Source organism: Pteropus medius, unplaced genomic scaffold (genome assembly GCF_902729225.1).
Source record: "Pteropus medius unplaced genomic scaffold, Ma_sr-lr_union100, whole genome shotgun sequence".
Taxonomy (NCBI): domain Eukaryota; kingdom Metazoa; phylum Chordata; class Mammalia; order Chiroptera; family Pteropodidae; genus Pteropus; species Pteropus medius.
The window spans coordinates 619,932-641,659 of NW_024340699.1; the positions used below are offsets into that span (position 1 = coordinate 619,932).

Below are 21,728 nucleotides of genomic sequence, written 5' to 3' on the forward strand. Positions count from 1 at the left end.
TGGGAAACACTAGAAACCACATGTAATTATTTCGATGCCTCAAAAAACATAGGAATTTATCCAAAACAAAATAATACCTAAGCCAGGAGGGTAGTTGGATTTCTGCCCCTCAAAGTTTGTCATTTAATTCTTTTTTTTGAAAGGTACCGACCTCTTGATCACTATTAAGTGTGACTTGAACTGGCAACTTTTCAAGAAAATAGTAATTTATGTAACAGATGTGCAAGGAAAACTATATGAATGAGATAAGCCAAGAAAAACATCCTGATGTCCACAACTAAATTATGACCTGTGGGAGGAAGAAACTATAAAACTATTTCCCTTTCCTTACAACTTCAGTGGTTAGCGATACCAAATAAAATAGCCCGTGTGATGGCTGCCCATTTTCAGAAATTAAAATGGGCCTTGACTCCGGGAACTGTTCCAAAACACAAGGCCACACTAGAGGAAAATATTGCACATTTATTATTTTTATAATCTGCTCCATCTTTTATGGCTAGTTTTATAAAAATAAATATGTATATTAATTGATCGATAATTTATTACATATTAACAGGGCCCAAATCTTGTTTCTGATCCATGCACAAATCAACCAGTGTCTCAGTTTCCTCATCTGAAAAGCAGTTCCTAAGTACTATTACAGAGATTAAATAAAATGATATGTGTAAAGCATGTATCACACATTTATTTTTCTGCCAGTATTTATTATTTTTAGTTTGAAGATATTCCTTAATTCCTTAGATGGTCCCTTAGAATAGACTGGCATAATACTTATTACTTACCCACAACTCATTCATTGTTGCAGAACTTTACAGCCTATCTGACCCACACTGAAATGAAGATTTTGAGGACATGACTATATAGCAAGGCAGAAATGACTCTATTGCTAAGAAATAGCTGGTAATGCATATCACTAAGAGACAGGACAAGCATCTACTAATACATGCCCCAACACAGAACTGCTATTTTATGTTTAATAGTTTGTATATTGAAGTTCATTCTCCTTAATCTTAGTACAGCACCAACTGTGAGCTAGGGTTTGATTTTACATTAAGTAGTAATTTCTCTTTTAGTGGTAATCTGACATCATCTGATAAAACAAGTAAGTCTGTCACTTTCTTGGATTCACTATAGTAAATCATTCATATCTACTGGGGTTGCATATACCAAAGCAAACTATGCCCAAAACAAAGACTTTTAAGCTACTGTATTATAATAAGGGAAATTATTTAGCATGAAGTTTATATTTATAATTTAGGACTATCAAAAGTAGCAGCATTCTGAGCTTTCAAACTTTCAAAAATGTCACTCACTCCATGAGGTGTCTGGCTGTACAAAAGGTTCTAGAAGGGCCACGATACCCAGTTTCTGCAACCTGTTTCTTCGGCAAGAACACAAATCATTACCCTAGGAAATGTCTGGACGTTCATGGGTCTTGATGGTTTATATGGAACTCCTTCAGCTCCCTCTCAAACACAGGTGCTACTGCTATCATGACCTGGGCAAATGACAGGCAGTCCCAACCTAAGCTAGATCCATGAGGCTACGAAGTAATTATTTTCCAGAGAGGCACTCTGGTGGCAACAAGATGGGGTGGGGGGTGCTCTATGGCTGACAAAATAGAAGAATGCATTGTATGGTTCAGGGAAGCAGGAAGAAAAGCTGCCTCCAAAATGTGGCAGCAATGGTGCCTGGAACACTGTAGCAACAGAATGGGCAGAGGCAGCCACTAGACAGCCACTAATGGAAAATTCTTTCCTTTCATGGCCATAGAAAAAAGCTCTCATAACACAAAACTGAACACTAACCACTATCAGCTATGTAAAAACACATGTATGTGGACAAAGCCTAAAAGGAAAAAAAAAAACAAAAAACATGAAAACAGTGCTAGGGGGAAGGAGGGCACATTCGTTTAAAATTTTATTTATACAATGAAAAAAATTGAAAACAAAAAATTGAAATGAAAAAAAAAGAAAAGAAAAACAGTATTTGTATATAAACTCTTCACTTGCTAGGAAAGTATCCCATGGTTGGGCCGATTTAATTCTGCTGAGGATCAGGTTCCAGACTCTGGCTCAGTAGCCTGTGTGTTCTATCAGTGCCAGTCTGCACAGATAAAAGCTTCTGAAGACAGCTCTGGATGGAAGGCCACAGGGTGTCAAGTTGCTCTGTGCCCCCTCCTAGTGGCAGAACAGTGCTGCCTCAACAGGAGACTACCTCTAACACCAGCCCCAACCCAAAACTTTCTATTTCCAGCTGATTTTTTCTTTTTTATCACATATCTCTGTAACTTTTAAGATTTTTAAAATTTTCTTCTAAAACAGTACTTTGGTATTTTGTGAAAAATATTCTGGGAGATATTAATGGTTGTTATGTGAGAAAAGAATTCTATGGTGAGGTTTGGGAAATGTGACTTAAAAACAAAGGCAACTCGATTACTGCAATGCTTCTCAGAGACGTTACTATTCCAGTGGGAGCTGTGAGACTTCAATAGGAGACAACACTGAACATTTCTAAAACTTTGGGGACCACACACACCTTCCTGGAGCTTTTTGTAAGTATCCCAAAAAACCCACTTTGGTATTTACACTATTTTAAAAAACTTTTTTTTTTCACACTTCAAAAAAGGTCACTTTAAATTTTCACTTTATCATTGTTTTAGTATATGTTCTTGTTTTCAAATCTAATAAATAGCTTTTTCTTTAATCTTTTATTTTTATGTGTTTAAACTCTTATCTGTTGGCTGGCTTTTGGCCTTTTATCTTCCTTTACATATCATTTATTTTTATTGTATTTTAAAATAACTTTGATCTTTACTGTTGATCCTAGATTTCAATCTTGTTTAAGTTTCATCTGTTTTAACTTTTTATACCTTTTTTCCCCCATTGGGTTTAAAAAACTTAACTTCATTCCAATCCTTTCAAAGTTCTCACTTTTAGTTTTAATTTCTTAGTCCTAATTTAATAAACTTATGTTAAACAACTTTTCCTTATTTTATTTATTTTACGGTATTTCATAATGCATATTTTACTTATTTTATGGTATTTCACTTATTTTATGGTATTTCATAATGCATAGCTGACCAAACACAGGAAGAGAGCAAAGACCTCAGGAAAAGAGATGAACAGCCTCTCCCCACAGCTCCTTGCTCTCACACTGCTTCTCTGAGCCCCTTTATACAGAGGTAACATTTTACACAAGGAACAATTAAATATGTAAATGATACTCAAAAAGAAATTAGTTTTATCAAGTCCCAAGGGTGAAACAATGATTATTCTTACAAATTAGAGCTGCTTTTTAACAATAAAATGTTAGTTTCTATGTTTCTGAGAAACAGCAACACGAAGGTAGCTTCACTATTTTTCATCCTGAAAAATGATATGAGGGCATATCACAAAGCCAGGCAGACTGTGTGCAGCTGTTGGGATGTTCGCAGTCATCTCTGGGAGCCTTTCCCTCAGAGTCTACTTCCCATTAATTTCTAAGTCCTGTTCATTCTACATTAAATATACAGGCACTCACTTCTAGTCTGGACTCCTAAGAAAGCCATTCAATCTCTCCCCTGTGGAAGTAAGTATTCTTTCACTCATCCTCCAAACCATGACCAGATTCATTTTCCAAATATTTAGTGTTGGCCATGTTAGTTCGCCACAAATTCACCACCTTCCCTCAAACATTTTTCTCCTCCTGGATCAGTGGACAGTACCATCCAAAGTTATGGTTTGAACATCAGTATTGATTACTTCTCTCCCTTTTTCCCATCTAGCACCCAACTCATTCCCAGGCCTTTTCTTCTTGATTTCCTAAGTAGTTCTCAACTACGTCCATCTACTTCTCCCTGCCCACACTGCCACTACCTTGGTCGTATCTTGATTGGTCGTATCACCACCATTTCGTATCTTGATTGTTGCCAACAACCTTGTAACTAGTACCTCTGCTTCTCTATCTTCCACCAGGCTAGAGCCAAAGTAAACTTTTACTGAAATACAAATCCTACTTAACTGAGTCCTCATTCTAAATGTAGCAAAGGCTTCCTAATTATTTTCAAGATGAAGTAAATTCCTTAACGTGGCAAAAAAGATACTCCATGTGAGATATCAATTAATCTCCTCAGTTCCATGATTGTCTGGCTCATCCAGGCCTTTTCACAGGCTGTTTCTCCTAAGTCCTCTGCCCACCCATGACTGTTCCCCCAGCTAGTCCTACCCCATCATCAGGTTTTGGCTTAAATGCCACTTCCTCCAAGAAATCTTCCTTTAACTACCAAAACGGTTGGAAGTCTCCCTATATGCTCTTCATGGTACCCTGTGCTTTCTATTACCTTGAACTAAAACTAAAACTAGTGTACTAGAGGAGGCATGTTTGTTTACTTACCTGTCTTCCCTTCAGGACTGAAAACATCCAGAGGACACAAAATGTCTTTTTCACTTAAAAGATCCTCAGTGCCTGGGACAACCTTGGTGATAGTAAATGCTCAACAAATATTTACTGAGTAACTCAACAAAAGTACTAAAATTCTTAAATAGCTTCTTTTCTCTGACTAAAAAAGCCCTAACTGAACTGGTGATCAGGATCTGCATGATCTGGCCTCAAACTACTTGATTAGCCTTTTCTCTGACTACTGTTTCTTTTTCATTTATGGGATTATTATACTGTATTACTACCTGAAATTTAAACATGCCCTTTTACTGTCTTACCTCAGTGACTGTTCACTCCTAGAATCCCCACCTCTCCTTTCAGTTAAAATCAAACTTGGTTTCTAACAAAGATACTTTCCAACCTGTAATCTGTTCCTATGATGAAATCTAACATTATATTTAGAACTCCTACGAATTATGTTCTGCCTTGTGCAATGGTCACGTATGAATTTATCTCAATTCCCTTAATACACTGTAAGTTTTTAAAAAGCAAGTAGAGTTGATCCTGATTGATTATTTAAGGACTCGTATTTGTGAATTTGCTTGCTCACTAAAATATATCTGTAACTCTTAAATTAATATTGATAGTGCTTTCATGGTCATTTGTGAACATGTGCAGAGCAGTAAAAAATTTGAATTGTCTCTCATGCACATTTCCAGCTCAGGTGGGACCAAAAAGGTGATGTTCTGCCTTATTCTTTCAGTTCTCATAATGTAACAAGTGTCCCTTCCCTACTGTGCTTTTTGTTGGTGATTTCACTGTTCAATGTGGCCCCAAGCCTAGTGCTGAAGTGCTGTCTACTGTTCCCGAGCATCGGAAGGCTGTGATGTGCCTTACTGAGAAAATATCTATCTTAGATAAATTTTGTCAGGCACATTATTATAGTGTTGTTGGCCCTGCATTCACTGTTAATGAATCAACTACAAATATATTAAATAAGGTGTCTGTAAACAGAAACACACATAAAACAAGGTTATGTGTTGACTGGTTAATGAAAATGTGAACAAAGGCTCACAGGAACCTAACTCTGTATTTTCCCCTAAGAGCAATGGTTCAGTATTTGCTAATTCAGTATTCAAGGTGATTTTATACAACTACCTCATATAACGAGAATTGACTGTACTCTATATTATGCATTTTTGTTTCCTTCTCAGTGCCTCACAATGAATGCCTCACATAAAATGGGTATTTAATAACTGACTCGTGAAAATATATGAAATCGATCTCGTGAAAACAGAAGATGGAAAAGAAGGAAGCTAGCATTAAGATATGAATAGTGAGGACTAAAATGAACACCCCCTGACCAAAAACAACACAAAGAGAATGACATGATAAATACCACTCTCACATACACACAAAATTTTTTAAAGGCTATTCCAGAATAATCTCAAATTTGAGGTCTTTTGGGTCATGGCCAGAAAGAATTATTAAGTTGCTATATCCCCTAACATTAACTTACTGACTCCTAGCAAGGACTTAAAAGTTAAGATTACCTTGGCACAAGACTTCTTTGCTCCACAGAAATATGTGAAGAGCTAAATATGAAATCTAAGGCTAAAAAAATAATACAAAAACTTTAAACCGGCATGCTCACTGTCAACTATGGATTTGGGAGCCATCATGGATTTTCTCACCACACAAGAGCTGTACGAAGACTGTATAACAGTAATTTTTGTGTGTTTCTTCCAAAGTAATGCAAATGGCAGGGCCAAGTGAGCACATTTTATTGCCTACTTCACATTATTTGTTTATAGTTTTTAAATAGTTACATAACTCTGAGAGTCAGGCAATGTCCTAAGCACTTTACAAAACATTCATCTAAACCTCCTAACAACTCTATGAGGCAGATACTATTATCATCCTTGCTTTACAGATGAGGAAACTAAGGCACGAAGAGGTTAAATATTCCACTTCAACCACACAATTATTAAGTGGTGGGCTCAGGATTTGAACCCATGCATTCTGACTCCAGGGATAAAGGACCAAAACTCATGCGCACCTAACTGCTCATGTTATAATCATGATTTTCACCACTGCCCTCTTCTCCTCGTCCCCACTCTGATCCATTATCCAACTGAGCACCAGGAATAAGCTACATAAGTGGTATCATTTCACTCCTATGTTTATCGGAATTCCTCACAGGCTTATTATACTTAAAATAAACCCAAACTCCATGCAATGACCTACAAATCCCTGATACCAACCTTCGTCTTTCATGCTCTTGCCACGACGCTCTCCCCCTTTCTCACAGCTCTTTCCCTTTGCCCATCCCTTAATATCCTTCCTCTGGAACACTCTTTCCTATAATCTCTGCGCTCTACTTTAAATTCCATAAGTCTTAACATCGATGCCATATTCTTAGAAAGGCCCCCTGAGACCGTCCTATTTTAAAATAGCCCCATTCACTATCCTTGATACTTCAGCTCCTTTCTTCATAACACTTAAAGTATATTTGTTTACTTATTCTTTTTATCTCTCCCCATTAAAACTTGTTTACAAACAACTGTACTTCAAGTTATCTAAAAGAGTTCCAGATAACCAATAAATGCTCATTAAATGAATAAGCCACGTTATCCTGTACCTTCCTGCACTCTAGTACAACATCTCATTCTCTTTGGGATGTGGGTATCTGACATTAGAAGCACACCCATAATCTGAGTCCTCTTTATCAGAAATTATATAAGCATTAAGAATATACTTTACCTTAAACTTATACAGTGATGTATGTCAATTATTTCTCAATAAAACTGGAAAAAAGCAAAAAAAAAACAAAACAAAAAAAACCACATAAACTGAGGATACATCAGCTAAACCTAAACTGAGGAATATTCTATAAAGTAACTGGTCTGTAATCTTCAGAAATGCTGATACCATGAAGGATTTTTTAAAAAAAAGGGTCAAGGAAGGAGACTAAAGAGTCATGAGAATTAAATACAATACATGATCCTGGACAAAATCCTGTACTGGAGTAGGACAAGTGACAAAATCAAAATATGGACTACAGAGAGATACAATAATTGTTTCAGTGTTAACCTTTCTGAATCTGATAGCTACACTATCACTATGTAAGAGAATAATCCTTGTTATTAGCGAATGGCACGCAGAAGTCTTGAGGCAAAGGGGGCATGTAACCTATTTTCAAATGGCTCAGAAAAGTGTGTGTGTGTGTAGACAGACAAAGACAGTGGAAAAGGAGGAAAAGAGAGAATGACAAATAAATATAGCAGAATCTTAAAAACTGATGAATCTAGATAAAGGGTATACATTTGTTCTCAACTATATTTAAAACTTTAATTTCAAAATAAAGTTATTTAAAAATCTGTCTCTTGCATAACATTGTGAATGTACTGACACTGAATTCAATACTTAAAAATGATTAATCTCACATGACTCTTAACTCAATAAAAATATTAAAATCCGCCTAAGTAACATACATAACTTGGAACAAAGTTAAACTTTATGAAAAGGACTGGTTGGTTCATCTCCTTTTCATTTTGAACTGTCATTTTCTTGATTCTGTAATTTGGAGAACATATTTCAGTGCCGAATTAGGCAATAACTAGCTTTCTCAAGTGCAATCATTCCTCCATTAATGCACTGAAGAGTTTAAATGCAGAGTGAACATTATGCTTTTTAAATAACAGAATGCATAAGTTTTAACGTAAAGGAGGTTTATCAGAGTTAAAACACATTATGAAATTTAGGCTTACCTGATTTTATTTTATACTTAAGATATAGTTAAAGGAACAATTAGTAGTACAGAAATAAATACTTCATAAGTTTTAAATCACACTTGTTCTGAGTAGCGTGAAAATCTTACGCCGTCCAGGTCTGCCCAGCTTGGAACGTGAGTCATCCCTTTGTCCAGCTTCTCCGCACTGTATCCACTCCATGCCCATTAGTCACTTAGTAGCCATCTCGGTTACCAGATAGACTGTCTTGGGTACTGCAGTGCTTGTGTTCAAGTCACCCTTACAGTAGTCTAATGCTACATCACAACGCCTACGTCATTCATCTCACTCCATCTCATCACATAGGCACTGCAGCATCACAAGAAGAAGGGTGAGGACAGTATGATAAGATATTATATATTGTATTTTGTATGTAGTACATAAGGGCTGGGTACTATTCACGGTTTCAGGCATCCATCAGGGGTCTTGGAACATATACCCCTTGGATAAGAGGGGACAAGTCGATAAATTATGCACATCTTATTCTTTTGGAAGAGCAACCACCACATCTCTCCAAAACCATGTTAGCATGTCAAACAGTTCTAAGTACTTATGAGTAAAAAAAAATTGTAAAGGTTCAATACTTTACTCAAATAAATAGGCCAAAAAATGCCCTCAATGAAGCCCTTAGGACTGTTTTAGTTACAAAGTTTTCATGTAACACAGTAACCTATTACCATATTTAATGACAAAAGTTAATAAGGCTAGCAAAATGTTTTATTTAGATAAAACAGTAACAGCATATTTATGACTATGTAACTAGGACACCAATTCCCACTTGCTAGGAAAACTTTTGGTCAAATATTTAGAGTAGAATATTTATTTAAAAGTTGTTTTGCAAATTCCATTCATTACAATCCTACTGTATCTCCTGTTGTATACATTATCAATTCAAGTTCCTCAAATGCAATTGCTAATAAATTTTAAAAGCCTAAGCTCACAAGGTCCATTAAAAAAAAAAAAAAGCATGGGAATATTATTCCTATTTAACAACCCCAAACACTTCTACTCTGTATCGAAATTAGCAGCTTCAGACTCACATTATGTGTAAGTTTAATTATGAAACAATCTTTCCTATTGCTGACAGTTGCTTAAGGCCACTTGCACAGGTTCTTTGTTTTTTTTTAGTAAATCTATTTTTTTAAAAAAGGCAGAATAGTGTGAAGTCTCTTCTTGTTGAGAGGTATCACGTTAAACTGGCTTCACAAACAGATCAAATATCCAAGGTACAAGATCAAATATCCAAAGTAATAAAAAATGGATATAGCATAAGAGTTTTATCTGGATTATCAATCCCAATTGTAGTTTTTACAGGTATGATAAAATAGCCACTAAAATAATTTAGTAGTAAATGTTTTACTGTTAAGTAAATTTAAAACTAAAAAAAAATTTTGCTAACTTTTAAATTCCTACTAATTAAAACTAATCTAAGGAATAACAGTCTTTGCTCATCTACATCTTTTAATTTTGGGTTACAACTTTTTAAAGCTATCTCACAATGACAAAACTCAATAACCAAACAAAAGCAAACAAAATTTGTTAGGAACACATAGTAAACATTTCCACAATATATTAACTCATTAATTCTCTTAACAGACTTGGAGGGTACACCTTATCCTCATTTTATACAGCAGAAATGGACAAAGTCTCTACTTATGTCTCTCCTCCAATTTTTCTCCTCCACTCCTCATTTAAAGATAACATAGAAAACCAAAGAAATTTGCTCAGCATGGGCATTCTCACGACGAATTGTCTTTTTAAATGTGGCACCCAATTTAAATTACCCTATTAAGGTAGTTTTATTGACTGCATTATTAAATGACTCCTTCAAAGAAAAAAAATCTAAAAGAAAGTACTGAAACTAGGTAACGTTCAAAAAGAAAAAGCATAAAACCCTTCTAAGAGAATGATAAAATGATGATACCCTGCACTGAGACAATATCTTTATAGACAAAAATACTTGATATTGTACAGTTTGATTATATCACTTATAGGTTCCCCTCTCACTTCTGATTAAGTTCAGATGCATTGCTAAATATCAAACTGAAAGCATGCAACTAAAAAATTCTATCAACAGAATGATAAAATGAGAAATTCTGTAACTCAGCAGTGATAAGTTTGTGACTGACTGATTACATTTAGATTTATAAATGCATTTATAAATCACAAAAACTAGACTCAACTTTTCTGACATAAAAATACTGTTTCCAGAACCTCATAACAAAAATTTTGAAACTTTTGTAATTTATTTCCTCTCAAAAACACAAAATAACCCCCTCCCGCCCACAAACATTTATACTTCAAATTATTTAATTTGGACTATCTGACTGGTGTAGAAGAGGGACGACAGCTTCCCAGCCAGCACTCACTGATGTCATCCTGTGCTCAGAACCATTTGGCAACAGGTTCTCACCACTGAGCCTATATCATTTGACCTGTTTCAGGTTTTTCGTTTCATATTTGATACTTTGGCCTCACCTTCCTTTAAGCAAATATACATTTTTAAAATACCAGGATCTAGCTCCTTCATGAAGCTTTAGCTCAGTCTTAATTGTTCTTTCCATTCTCTAAATTTCTACAGTATTTACATCCTATACCTCAAATTCAGATATCATACCATCTTCTAGCATTCTCTCTTACTCATGTGCTTTCCATGTGCTTGACAGAATCATACGTTGCCCTTGGAACCATGAGGTCTGTCTCTCATCTTACAGTACTCTACAAGGCTTATTAAGTATTTAATAAGCGCTCACTGAAGGGCCCTTATAAGGTGTGGCCAAAGTTAGTAAGGATATCAGCAATGTATTTTCAGTTATTACATTATATTTAAATATGTACAATCTATGTCAAAAATATACTACTTGAATAGGTATAGAATGAACTAAGAAAAATTATTCCTAAATGATCCAATTTGAACATATGGAAAGTTTGGGAATAAAACAGATTAATATGACATAACACTACAGGTACAGCAAACTAACTGCCATATAAAGATCATAGGATTATATGAAACTTCTTGAAGTTGTGGAAGTTGTTTACAAAGGACTACTAATTCTGAAGCATATAATACAGCTCATGAATATCACAACATTTTTAGGATTAATTACAGTGAGCACCTTTGTTACAATAGCTAAGATTTTCTTTTTCACCTACAGAACTTTTTTGCTTCTCTTCTGAGAGGCATCCAACTTATAAACATTTTTCAGAGTACTGCAAGAGGCCAGAACAATTTTCTTTTATGACAGGTACATAAAAGGGGAAAAAAATAAACAATTTCACTGAATTTGATTTGAAAACTTAGTATCATAATTTTTACAAGTAATTTTTAACTAGTATAAGGTGTACACTAGTAATTCACCTTTATTATAGAGAAATATAACAATTTTTAGTTTAAATAATGTTCTGTAAAAGCAAAAACTGAATATAGGTTCTAAAAACAGATCTAGATTTAAATCTAGACAATTTTTTAGATGTATTACTTTGGGCAAGTTGTTGGACTTCTCCGTGGCCAGTGTTTCATCAATAAATTAAGGATAATAATAAAGTTGTCACTACTGTTTTTGGCATATGGCAAATACTTGATAACTATTAGCTTTATTAGAAATATCTGGACTTAAAAGACTTCCTCAGTAATATAAATCAACTTCCCAAATTTAATACTCACTCAAAAATATTTATTGAGCACTTACTATATGTCGTACACTGTTCTAGTTGTAATACGGCAGTAACAAAACAAAGTCCCTGCCCTCTACAAGCTTGCATCCTAGATGAAGCAGAGGAATATATGTAAATAAAGTAAGAAAGGGGGAAAGAGTGCAGTGTGTGAACGTTCGCTATTTTACATAGGAACAGAACACTGGAAGATGGAGGGAGTGGTGGTAGATGAGGCCAGAAGGGGCAGCAGAGAGCTGGATCACATAGAGGCTGGAAAGCAGTGACTTGAGAAGCAATTGCGAATGTTCTGAGCAGATCTGACATTATTTTTAAAGAATCACTTTTGTTACTGTGTGGAGAGATTACAGGGTTAAAAATTTTATTTGGCTTCAGTGAGAAATGAGTCACACCTCGAAAGCCCATTTAGTATCAAACTTATAACTATAAGCTAAACACATCAAACTAAGGATATTATTTAACCATGTAGTTTAACTGCAAATAAAGTTTTAATCATACTTAAAAAAATGACAACTGACGAATGACAAAATTTAATAGAAAAAAGTTCAGTATGTTTATTTGCATTGTTCATTAATGGTTTGCTAAAAATGCATGAAAACAAATGGCAAGAAAAATAAACTGAATTTTCAATGCATGTCCTTTTTCTACTATAAATATATAAGGCTATCTGGATGAGAATTTTTGAGTCAAACAGTTCAAAAGCATGCATACACATCTACTACATAATGGTGAGTTTGTGGAAGTCATAAAAAGTTATTTATATAAGAATTATGTAGAACTTAAATACTCCCCTAAGAATTTAGAAACTAAAATAATAAACGAAATTCATGTCAAAAGAGACATTCTAAAATAACTGCCTAATTAGACTTTTCTTAAGTATAAAACATGCTCACCAATTGTTGCACATTAACAAAATCACTCCTATTTAGAAGTTCATTAGCTAAATCCATCCACAAGTCATAAATAGCTATAAATGGCTTCCAACAAGGGAATATGGTATGTTCTTTTACCTGTATTTAATTTTTAGGCTACAGGGCTATAGTAAGCCAAAAAAAATTGCCAGCTGGAGAGAATGGGTTGAATAGGAAAGTCCTTTCTGCAATGTGCTTTCCTTGCATATATTGCTCATCTCCTGTCAGAGATCATGGATTTGATGTATTTTACAGGGTTCTTTTTCTTGATATTGTTCAGTCTCATTAAGGATAAACTGTCAACTTCGATTTCTTTTAATAAATCTTTTTACATTTTAAAGATGCTTTACACGTTAGGAGTATATTTAAAATCTAGCAAAAATACAAAACAAACTGAACAAAAATGAGCAGATGGAGCAATCTGTCTTTCCAAAGACTTCGTTCCTCAACCCATCTTTTGAAAGAGTTATTTCTGTAATATGCTTTATAGTATTTAAATAAAAGCATTTATGATTTGGTAAACACAAGGCACACACAACAGAGGTAGTTATATGAGTCTTCCTATATGTAGGTTAAGATGTCTATTCAGGTGAAGAGTTTTAGGTGTGCCCACTGAAAATAATGATTCATGGATTAAGACAAAGTTGTTACTTACATACTTTTAAATAAGATATTCTGGCAACGATATTGTCTTTATTCTTTGAAATACTATATTTCTTTGATTTTCCTGTATGTCATAAATTATTTTGTGCACTACATAATAATGATAGGTGTTTCAAGAGTTTAAGTACTGTGCTGTTTCACATGCATTTAATCCTCACAAGAACCCTGTAAAATAAATATCTCCATTTTACAGATAGGAAAAATTTGGGATACTATTCCAATGCCCAAGTTCACCGTTGCTTAGTAATGGACCTAGGATTTCGATCCAGTTCTGATCTCTGAATCACAAACTGCTTGCCAGACCCACTGAATACCACCTGCAGGTGTCTATGTGCAGTAAAAGTATGTATGGCTAGCAAATTACTATAAAAATAAATAGATGAACACACACGCATTAGTCTAAACAAGGAAAGCTCATATGAAATGACACCTTAAAAAAATATAAAAGTACTAACAGTTGAAAATGTCCCAGCATGTTAGTCAGCTGAGACTGAAAGAAGTTAACTCTTTGTACACTATACCCAATACAAGTACTAAAATGTACTTTGAATTTATGAGGTAGTTCTGCTCTCCAAAACTGGAACTTGAATTTGACCAAATGACTAGATACAATTACCAATTTACAGGAAATTACAGAGATTGAAGAAACACTGAAATAACCCCATGGGGATCTAAGTAACAAAATACAGACTGAGAGAAATGCAAATAACCATGTTTCTTCAACAAACAAATTGCAAGGAGGAAAAAAGTAGAGGTTGAACCTATAGCTTAAGAGAGTCAAGAGATAGATCCACTAGTCAGAAAAATCAAAAAGGAATTGTGAGGTAATTAAGAATTGAATACTGACTAGACATTAGATATTAAGTAATCATCTTTTTTAAAGGTTTTATAATGGTATTGTTATGGTCAAAAAAAGATGACTCTTTACCTTTTAGAGACTGATGTATTTATAGATGAAATAATATGGTGTCTGTGATTTGCTTCAAAATAATACAGAGTGGGGTGGTAGGTAGAAGTACAAATGAAGCAAGGTTGGCCAAATTGTTGAAGCTATTCATGTGCACACAGACAGTCCCTCCATTTTTTGACATATTTGAAATTTTGCATAATAAAAGCTAAAAAATAAGCTCCAGCTAGATATGAAATCCAGATCTAAATAAAAGATAAAACAAATTTCTTCAACATTAAAAAAAAGTTATTTAAGCTGCCTATACTCTTTTATTCTTAAAGGAAATAGTAAATACATATTGGAAATAAGAAAATAACACAAGAGCATAGAAAAAAGTTCAACTGTGGAGCTATGCTGTAAAAACTAGGAGTACTAGTGAGTAGTACTTAAGATAAGAAGGCCAAGCACTTTTAGTGGATTTATCAGTAAACACATGAAAAAGTACTTGTAAACTAACACTAAATAAAGGGTTCAGGAAAACATGAGGCAGTTAAGTGTGTTTTAAAAGCATCTGGACAGCAGTACTAAATAGATTAATTTAAATTACAGAAAATCACTCCTATGCAATTACCCAAGAAATGCTGGCAGAAGGTAAATTAAACTCATCTTTCTTTGGAATTAAATGCTTATTATTCACTTAGCCCAGTTACTAAAAGGACAGTTAATTTATTGTTTTAGCAATAACAATTATTTACAACTGGTTCAAAGAAAAGTTGATATGGGAAGACTAGGAAGCTTACAGTCATCTTACAAGTTCTAAGAAGCAAACTGAACAGAGATTTATTGGCAAGATAGGAAAAATAAGAGGAAAGACAAAGTAAAACCATGGATAAGTTCAAGGCGTGGCATATTTGTAGTGGCAAGTTTCTTGAAGGCAGATATTTTACTTTTCAAGTTCGAAAATACAATACTGATCCAAAAAATAAATGTAGTATCTGTTGAAATAATTTAATGAGCTATTTTCTGTAAAAGCAAAAGGTTCTCCCTCTGGGGTCAGCTAGATTAGAACAGTAGCTTCTATAGCTCTATTATATTATCTAATATTTAAGAACTGAAAGACATGCATATAATGTCAACGAAAATCAACTTATTGGAGGAAAATGCAAGGTGTGTTTAAGAGAATAACTTAAAATGGACTATCTATAGCCAATTGCCTTAGGACCCTGGTCAGCGCTGTTGGAATCACTATCACAAAAAGAATAAGAGCCATTAAAATTACTCCTTGAGATAAAAGAGAAGGATTACAATAAATAAGTAGCAGTGTTGATCTACCACTACACCATGTCACCCTATGTTTCCAAAATTTGGAGAAAAAGTGTAATAGAACTGTAGCAACTTCCAATTTAAACTGTGAGGCATGACAAAATATAAGACTCTCACTTTACTACAGCCTCAAAGAAAAGGAGGCAAGTCATAGGACGAAAATGGTCAAGTCATAGGGTGAAATGGTCAAGCTAGCCCTCGCTGGTGGGAGCACTGCCACTTATCCTTTCCTGCCACAGCTGTCTTTTAGGTAACTTGAGGACAAGTGGGAGGAAACTGGCACTCCAAGCTCTGGCTGGCCTATGGTTTTATCTGCTTTTCCTCAGTTCCATAATGTTCTGCAAAACACAGCTATTTAATAACCAGCAGGAGGTGCTAAAATTTGTGGAAAATACCTCCCCGGCCCCATGAGACTTAAAGGTCTCAAAAGTCAATATTTGAAATATATCATTATACTTAAAAACTGCCACCATACTGGATCTAACCGTAGCTCCAGAGAACACATTTTGAAAGGGTACATTTTTCTTTCTGAAGTAAACCTCATTAGGTAGGGATGTACACTAAATAACAGTCCTAGTTTTCCTGAGTCATGGGTTGCACTTATTTACTGCAGAAAGCATTTAAATATAACATTTATTGATCGCTTTAAAAAAAAAAAAAAAGTGTCCTTTTTCAGTTGAAACCATCTCCAGAGGATGACTTTCTAAAATTTATCTGCTATTATGAAATACTAGCTCTAGTTTTTCTCCCCTGATGAGAATTCATGTCTCTCAAGAGCCAGGAAAGTTGGAAAAAGTCTTACTCTAGCTCGATCCCATATTTTACAAATAAGGACTCATTGTCTATAGATTCAAATGCTTCTGTCTCAAATCATACATATGGCTAGTCTAAAAGGCAGTGTCAAAATCTGAACCCAGGTCTCCAAAACCCGTAATCAATGCTCCTTCTACCATATAAACCTTCACATTCTATTAATCTCTTAATCACTACATTGTTCCCTCACTTTAAATTCCCTCATCACCTCTTCGATATTCAGTACAGCCATTGTATGAATCTGCTTTACCTCCATTAATGGCATTTTAAGGTGATCAGTCTAACTGGACACACTGCCACAGGTACTGGATTTGTAAGATGCTTACAGTTTGGGGGAAGAATTTTTTCTCTCCTGCCAGTGAAAGATGAAAATTAAAACCTGAGTATTCATCGGTAAAATAACCTCATGTTCTAATCTTAATATCATGTGTCAGACACCCACGAAAGCTTTAAAAAGTCTTTGGTGGCAACATTCTCACATGTTCTCGAATAACTTGGTTCAAGTCTCTTTTCTAAATTGGGTTAGTAAAAAGGCAGAAGTTATTTTTCAATAGCTCTTCCACTAGATGACTTGATAACTACTAATGGGGAAAATTTAACCTGGAACATGAGAAGATCAGTAACGTAGGTGACAAAGACAATGAAGCGAACGGCAGCAGGAATACTGCCTTGATTGTCTCCTGAAAATGTACAGTCTCTTCAAATTTCTGAGTACCACAAATTTTGTCCTCTAAGATAACAAGGTGTTTCTTAGCGGTTTTCTTCGGCCGTCCTCCTGCTTAGAGATAAAGAGAGTTTTGTAGAGACTGGACTTTTAAAAAACTGTTTAGGCTAGTATGTTACTCTTTATAACATATATGAAAATTAAAAAAAAACCCAATGAACCTGGATCTGGAAAAGAAACAGTATTTTATCCTTGAAAAACAAAACCGAAGGATATATAAAAAACAAAATAAGTCCAAAATAAACGTCCGAGGGTTTAATGGTCAAATGAATAGTTGATAAAGAAAAATTAAAGCAAACCACTTTTCATTGAAGTTTATCTCACTTTCAACACAGAACAGCTGCTATAGTTATCAAAAGTATACTGATCTAAACACATTGTTAAGAGCTTTATATGCTGTCTAAGCTCTTAGGCCTTAATTCTAACATTCTAAGGTAGGTGTCTATCATTACTTTCATATTGCACCTAAGAACACTAGGGCACATCGAGGTTTAGTAATTTGCCAAGCCTGCAAAGTTTGAACTCAGCTCCTGAAACCTATGCTACTTAGACGCTCTTTTGGCTTCTTGGTAGCATGGAAAATTTGAAAATGTGGTCAAACTCTAAGTTCTATATGATGCATTATCCAAGCCACTGTGAATTTTTCCTGGTGTCAAGAAAGCCTAACAGTTTGCCATCTACATTTCCTGATTTTAGGTTGTATAGGTGGCACAAATGAACTGTTTGCCACCACACTTACTGCATACTTGCTACAACTTAAAAGGAAGAGGACTGGTTAAATTCTTAAACTTTATTTCCTGCTGACCTAGAAGACCTTACTTAACCACTGTTAATATCTTATATACCCAATTTAAGTGTTAAAGTTTCCTAGAGTAATAAGACACTAAGGTTATCACTAAGTTTTAAAGGAAATCAACTATGTATTAATCATTTTACCTGTCAGGGAAGTTAAAAGCAGATCAACAGGATATAAATCTGGGTTGTTTTCTTCTTTAGGGGAAATTTCTTAATGACTTGTTAATTAAATCGAAAGGAACAAATGGCCCTCCAATAATGAAGTGCAGTGGAAAAGGAAACAGGAACAGAATCACAAGAAGTTATACAGTGATCTACTTTCACTCGTGTTAGAAAAGCAAAAAATGAGTCTCCTCTTGAGTAACTTCAGCCTGACCCCAACGGATACTTGTTACACCTACGACCCACTGCAACACTTCAGGTTCATTAGAAATTACAAGCCCAGTAACGTAAAGGACCTTGACCAAGCCTAAGGTCTCCGCACCTGCCCTGAGGGACACAGAGGGCCAGTGCACTGCGTCTCCCACTCCCAAGCCTTCGCTGCTGCTCAGGAGGCAAGCACACAGCCTGGGGCCAAGACAGTTCTCCTCCAGGGCAATGATCCGGCTCTAGACAACCCCGCCCCCTCCCCTGACCAAAGGGTTTGTGCCTGGGGCAGTGGGAATCAGGGCAGAGTGAGGAAGGCCTGGATAGGAAAGAAGGGGACTAAGGATATTTTGAAATGCGGAAGAGTCCTTTCCCAGCCTCGCGGGTCGGGACGAGGATCCGGGCTGGGGAGAACCAGCCGCCGCCATGATGCGGCTGGCCAGGCCGGGGGGCGTGACGCGGGCCGCCCCGAGCACAGGGCCACCTCTCCTTACCCCTTTTCTCCCCTCCCCCGCGTGGGCCTTGGCCACAACTGCTCCCCCGATACTCACGCTTTGTCCACCAGCTCCCGCACCTTCCACATGTTCAACATCGTGTCCCGCGCGGGCCGGGCCGCCGCCTCCCTCTCCTGCTCCCCACGGAACCCGGAACGCTTCCGTGCCGGGGCAGATCCAGGCTGGGTCTCTGCCGCCGCCCGCCGCCTCGAACTCCCCAAGTCAGCTCCTTCTCTTGCCACAGCCGCGGCGCCGCCGGTGACACGTCGAGACGCGGGGGCAGAGGCGCTGCGTGGAGCGGAAGTGGCTGACTTTCCGCCCGCTGCGCGCGGGTCACGCCGGGACTCGTAGTTCTCTCTCTGCGCGCCAAGCGGAGCCGGTTACGCTAAGAGTTGATGTGCTAAAGTTGGTGATTTCTCTTAAACTCTCCTGGTCTTCCTCACTGCTATACCCATGACCTACAGAATCAGAAACTCTGGGAGTGGGGCCCAGCAATGTGTGCTTTAACACATCCTTCATGCTCAAGTTTCAGACCTACTGGTATAAGATTTAGTTAACGCTCAAACATGCTTTTCAAGCATGTTTTGCTATGTTATAAATAATCAAATGGAAGTGTGAGTGATATATGTGTTCCTCACTGAAACAAACATCACTAATTTGGTTCCAAATGTCCAAATATACTTCCTTATCTGGGCCTTAGTTTCTATCCCTGTAAATTGAAGCGGTTGTATTCTAAAACGATTCCTCTCTAATTCTGAGACATGGTGGTTTTACATTTGGTCAGCTACCTGATATCCTTGTTAGATATTTTATTATTTAGCTCAGAAAGTCAGTTCGCACTCCATGGCAAACTGTAAAAAGGCAACACTACAGCACTATGACACAGCCAAGAACTTGGGCAGGTTTATATTCTTAAAGCACAAGTATATACACACGACATTCAGTGTTTTATTGCAATGGTTATTGTCACTTCATTTTTCACTTGCTCATTTTTGACAATGTTCGTGTTTAAGCTGTAAACAACCTTACAATTCGTTTGGTTCAACTACTTAAATGCTGCAGTTCCTTTCATGCTACAAATATTTATTGAGTATCGTCTATGTGCCAGGAGCGGAGAATACAGCCGGGGACAAGACGGAAAGGCCTCAGCTCTTCTGGACCTTAAAGGTTTTTGGAGGAAACAAAATAATCAAGGGAACATTTAAGATAATTGCAGATAGAATGTGCTTGTAGAAAACAGAAGATAATGTTATAGAGAATGACGTTAGAGGAAAATAACATTAGAGACTATTTAGGGCCTCTTCGAGGACATTATATTTAAGCTGAAACTTGAACGATTGAAAAGGAGCTGGCCATAAAAGAAAGATCTGAAGAAAAAAAAAAAAAATTCCTGGTGCAGGGAACAGATGAAGACAGATTCAGAAAGGAGAAGTGAAATTGATTGCTGCTGGTCAGAAAGCTAGGTGACAAGGATCCCAAATCAAGAACCCATAACCTTTGACCCCTACTTCCTCAGGTCAAGTCATATCTTCCACTTAATTACTGGAAGCAGCTTTGAAAAGGGTGGCTTTGGGATTAAGTTCTGAGAGAAGCAAGTTGAAAGAATTGTCAAGCAGAAATCAGGACAAAGCTATCTTAGAGCTTTGTCAAGATAGGAGTGCTTGGGCAGACAAGAAGTGATTTGGAGAGGTTAATGGGGTGGGGCAGGTAAAGGTGAGCAGAGATAGGTAGAGAAACGGGGCTTTCAAATAAGGTTTGTTTCCTGTTAAAAAGACTGTCCAGCCCAAAGTTGAAAGGATGGAATGTGGCCAGAGGAGATAAGACAAACTCCTTTGCATAAATAAGAGCTCAGCAAGTTAACTTTCAAACTGGTCCAGGGTACACCAGCAGAACGAGCCAGGCATAAAAATAACCACATTCTCAACTCTGGGATTGTTTGCACATTCACAGCAGTTCACAGTCAGCTTCACCAGATTTACCCAGAGAGAGCAACGTCGTCTACTTTACTTATTCCAATGCCAAGTTTGGAAGTGTCTAGATTTATTCCAGGGGTGTCACCTGTGGCATTTTCAGTTGTCTGGGGCCATCTAGAATGTGACACCAAACACCCTGCCTGTCCACCTGTGATTCGAGAGAGCCAACTAATGGCCTAAGAAAAACCAGACAAAGAGAGTTTGTTAGAAAGTGGGCACTAGTATTAATCATTTGCATGTCAATAAAGTGTTCCATTTTTACCTTTTATCTTACAATTTGGGAGGCAGTTTCCACAGTAACTTCTTTGTGGCAATTTCAATCTGTCCATGGTAGAAAAACAAAATGCCATACCCATCCCTCTTCAGGAAAACACATTTATCACCAAATGAGCTGATACTTGTAGTAAATATGCAGATAACATAACAGTGATTTTTTTTCAAGTGTACAATTTAACAGTAAGTTTTATATATATTGCATTGTGTATTCGTAACAGTGATGTTAATTCTAAACAATGTGTTTAGTATTTAGTCTAGTCGTCATCAGTCCGGTAGTCATAACTGCTTTCTTGCCAGCTTTGAAAATCGTTCTTATGGAAACAAGGTTGCTCAGGCCCAGTCCAAAGGTGACTTTGTCATGTTTTTAACATTCCAAGGTTAGAGGTCTAAGATGTGCAAGGCAGTTCCTCTGGCATGGCTGCTCCTGTTCCATTTTAAAGTGACTCCATTTATATTATTGTTTATATTCTCTAAAAGTCAGGATACTCAGTTTTTAATCACCATATGACAGTTGCTGTAAGAGCCATGCATATTATGTATTGTATAACCCTTGGGGCACCATTTATGTGGACTACCATGAACTGCAGAGAATTACCCACAGAGAGGAAGTATAAGGTAGTGGTTAAAGGGTGCAGATTCTGGAGTCAGACTAACCTAGGCCCAAATTCTGCATCTATTA

The 21,728-nt window shown here is 36.4% G+C and overlaps 1 protein-coding gene across 6 annotated transcripts in view; it reads right to left on the minus strand.

Annotated features, from left to right (window-relative positions):
- The window catches only part of CLINT1 (clathrin interactor 1), a 53,916-nt gene extending 34,822 nt beyond the window's left edge, over nucleotides 1-19,094 (minus strand). For 2 of the 6 annotated variants that reach the window (XM_039876626.1, XM_039876620.1), the window contains exon 1: nucleotides 18,858-19,007. In XM_039876626.1, the coding sequence (XP_039732560.1) occupies nucleotides 18,858-18,898 (41 nt within the window). In that variant the 5' untranslated portion in view covers nucleotides 18,899-19,007. Of the gene's footprint in view, nucleotides 1-18,857 lie in introns of all 6 variants that reach the window. The other 4 variants (XM_039876598.1, XM_039876614.1, XM_039876606.1 and 1 more) reach the window with 3 other exon arrangements.
- Between the last annotated feature and the right edge of the window lie 2,634 nt (nucleotides 19,095-21,728).